At 40.3% G+C, this 3,524-nt stretch overlaps 1 protein-coding gene across 1 annotated transcript; it reads left to right on the top strand.

Moving 5' to 3' along the window:
- Nucleotides 1-231: 231 nt before the first annotated feature.
- On the top strand, nt 232-1,481 carry LOC122000822 (probable xyloglucan endotransglucosylase/hydrolase protein 23). The gene is made up of 3 exons (XM_042555288.1): nt 232-587; nt 675-868; nt 966-1,481. The coding sequence occupies exons 1-3, from the start codon at nt 327-329 to the stop codon at nt 1,357-1,359; spliced, it is 849 nt and encodes a 282-aa protein (XP_042411222.1). The 5' UTR covers nt 232-326; the 3' UTR covers nt 1,360-1,481.
- The last annotated feature ends 2,043 nt before the right edge of the window (nt 1,482-3,524 follow it).

The raw sequence follows: 3,524 nt of genomic DNA, 5'->3' as shown, positions 1-3,524 counted from the left end.
ACATCTCTTGCACATTTACCCTTTTTCGTTCTATTGTAAATTGGATACAGGACGTGAACATCAGTCAAAAGCCAAAAGCTGGCAATGGTTCATTCGGAGACAGCTGAGCTTGATCGCCTTCCATTTCTTTAATCAAAACGCGTTGAAGCAATCTATCTCTCATTTCCTCGCATTTTCCTATAGATCTTCTTCACCTATAAAAGGAGAGGAAAGGAAAGCCATCGACTCATTCATACTCACTCCGATCCCAATTTCATTTTCGTATTGAGTTAGCTAGTTCAAGTAATCTGATATCACAATCCTCGGCTTCTTAATTCTCTATCAACATGAAGAGCTGCTACCTGTTTCTGGCGGTTGCTTGTTCTCTCCTCGTCATTGCCTCTGCTGGCAGCTTCTACCAGGACTGTGACATTACATGGGGTGATGGACGAGCAAAGATCCTCAACAATGGCCAACTCCTTACTCTGTCACTCGACAAGACCTCCGGGTCTGGCTTTCGAACCAAGAATGAGTATCTCTTTGGCAAGATTGACATGCAGATCAAGCTTGTTCCTGGGAACTCTGCTGGCACCGTCACTACCTACTATGTAAGTTTTCAGCTCGTCGATATGGAGACTTGTTCATTCTGGAGCATAATTATGTGCTAATGGGGCATATCTATTTTCAATATGCAGTTGTCTTCTGAAGGGCCAACGCATGATGAGATTGACTTTGAGTTCCTGGGCAACCTCAGTGGTGACCCTTACACTCTCCACACCAATGTGTTCACGCAGGGCAAAGGCAACAGGGAGATGCAGTTCAAGCTCTGGTTTGACCCCACCATGGACTTCCACACCTATTCCATCCTCTGGAATCCTAGACATGTCATGTGAGTAAAATTGATCCAGCATGCTGCTAAGTTTTATCTCACTATATATATATCAATCTCTTGCTCATCATGCATGAATCTTAAATCATTCTTCCAGCTTCATGGTCGATGACACACCAATTAGAGACTTCAAGAACCTGGAATCTAGAGGCATTGCTTTTCCTAAGAATCAACCCATGAGGATCTACTCCAGCCTCTGGAACGCTGATGAGTGGGCGACTAGAGGCGGCGCCGTCAAGACTGATTGGTCGAATGCACCGTTCGTGGCATCATACCGAAACTTCAATGCCGACGCTTGTGCTCCAGCTAGTGGTACCTCCAAGTGTGCTTCTAATGCAGCTTCCAACAATGGCGGCTGGTGGAACCAAGAGGTGGATTCAACAGCCCAAGAGAGGATGAAATGGGTTCAACAGAATTATATGATCTACAACTACTGCAGTGACCTCAAGAGGTTCCCTCAGGGCCTGCCTCCAGAGTGTTCCATTGCCTGAGAGAAAAGAGAGGACAACCGCTGTGAATGTGATTCTTTGATTTATTTTAAATTTTTTGTAGCACGAGAGCAGATAATTGTTGTTTTGTTTATTGTCAAATAAAATATGGTTCTATTTGAAAATTTTTTCCGGATAATCAGATGTCTGACAATAAAAAGCATCAGATTGATCAGCTTAATAGAACTGCTAATATTATTAAATATTCTAACCTATTAGACATACAAATTATTTACGTTTTCGTAAACAATCTTTTGTGTAATATCAACAACATTTCAGATCTCATAGTTTAAATTTATCGAAACAAATGAAAAATATGTGCCCAAGAACTTTGTATAGAGAAAAGATCAAGAAACAGATTAGCATATAGATGAGTAATTGTTTATCAAATTCGCATTTGAAAAGATGACCATTTTTTAAATCAAGCTAGCTAGTGAAATACACGCAAAATCAAACTAGTGTTTTCAATCAAAGAAACAATAAACTAAAATAGACAAACTGATTGTTTGTATATTTTTTTTTAACAAATAAAATTACTTGTACTCCTGCCCTTGAATAAAAGGAAGCTCACTCTAACAGCACAGATATATACACACATATGCATCGAAAATGTTCTTCTCCATTGTTTTCCCCTCCAGTCCTTGTGCTAACTTGAGCGTCGAAGTAATCACCCTGAGTCCCACCTCGACGTCCATTTTAACCTCTTGCCAAGTGCTATAGGTATTTAAAAAGCCCTTCTCAACACCGGATCACCAAGGATTTGCTCCTTGGCAGTTACTCTCCGTTGACTCATTCGATAACAATTTCAGACAGGAACAAATTGTCATCGTTTGTAGGGATTCATCTGACCTGGGACATAAGATGGTGGAAATCGGGAAAACTAATGAGAATCAACATGCCACAAGTAGTAGAACCTGTGAGGAGAATATTACCAAGACAAGAGAGGATTTCCAACAATCAATCGATCAGGGCGTGTAAGAAATACAGCGAGGCACTCGCCAGTGAACTCATCCCTAGAAAAAGTGTTGGATATATGTTAATGGAAAAGAAAGACACTTCATTATGAATGAGACTTTAGTCTCACATTGGAAGTTTCAAAACATATTGGTTGATTTATATTGATTCACAAGCATTGATATTGTGAACAAATACTTAGGGCGAAGTTCTCGCTCATGCGTGAGCTCGTGCGGTGGGGGAGGGGGGGGTGCAAATCTAGGGTCTGGATTGCATTGATCCAAAGGTCACTCTTGTGCGAATACAACCTGCATACGTAGAATACTGGATCAGTTGAGGTAAAATTTGCCCAAGTGAATCAAGTTGTGTTTTGCCACGTGAATTTTTTGCTTGTTGCTCAAAGGTAATAGATAATCCGTAACCTTCGGACATTTTAAGTCGAAGAGGTTAATGATGGTAATTCGTCCATTTGAATACTGCAAGAGTCTAAAAAAAATAATTTACCAAGTTAGATAACGTCGAACTTGAGATGACCGTCCTGGCCCCACAAAAGTTTCCCACTGGGCACCTAGATAAATTAGAGAAGTACACATGGAGGTTCATTCTGACAGTTAGTATTCTCAGGTATATTACCCATTAATGAAAAAAAATTTCAATAATACGTTGCAACTGAGTCTATAACTTTAGATCTCTGATCTATCATTAAAGGGCCTAACCATGACATCCTACCCCCGAGGGCAACCAATCAATATTGCAAGGGTCCAAGTTCCTATATAAGGAGGCTATGACTAAGAGCAAAAATAGACTAAAAAGCAAGCAAAGATTTTTCTCCATGTTCGTTCTCCCAAATCTACTTTTCGTCGTGCATTTTCGCTTGATGGTTTACCCTTGATAGCAATCGGGTATTTTCTCAATTTGTATGAACAATAAGTGTTTGGTTGTATACATGATTATATCATTGTATCCTTGGAAATATATGTCCATCATAACCTCAAAGCATAACCTGAGGAGGTCGAATTTATTTTAAGGAAACTGTGTTAAACATAGGACTCAGCACTCAACCTTAGCTCGGCGCAAGGGCAGAGCCGCATTCAAAGCTATGTGGGTTGTAGCCCAGGGGCCCGATGGAGTTCAAAAAGGGAAAATTTCCAAATTTACCATGGGAGAAAGAAAATAAAACGGAAGCAACAGGGGTAATGGAGTTGTTATTTTAA

The sequence above is a fragment of the Zingiber officinale genome, chromosome 7A (assembly GCF_018446385.1).
Source record: "Zingiber officinale cultivar Zhangliang chromosome 7A, Zo_v1.1, whole genome shotgun sequence".
NCBI classification, from domain to species: Eukaryota; Viridiplantae; Streptophyta; class Magnoliopsida; order Zingiberales; family Zingiberaceae; genus Zingiber; species Zingiber officinale.
This window is presented reverse-complemented; position numbering and strand designations above follow the sequence as displayed.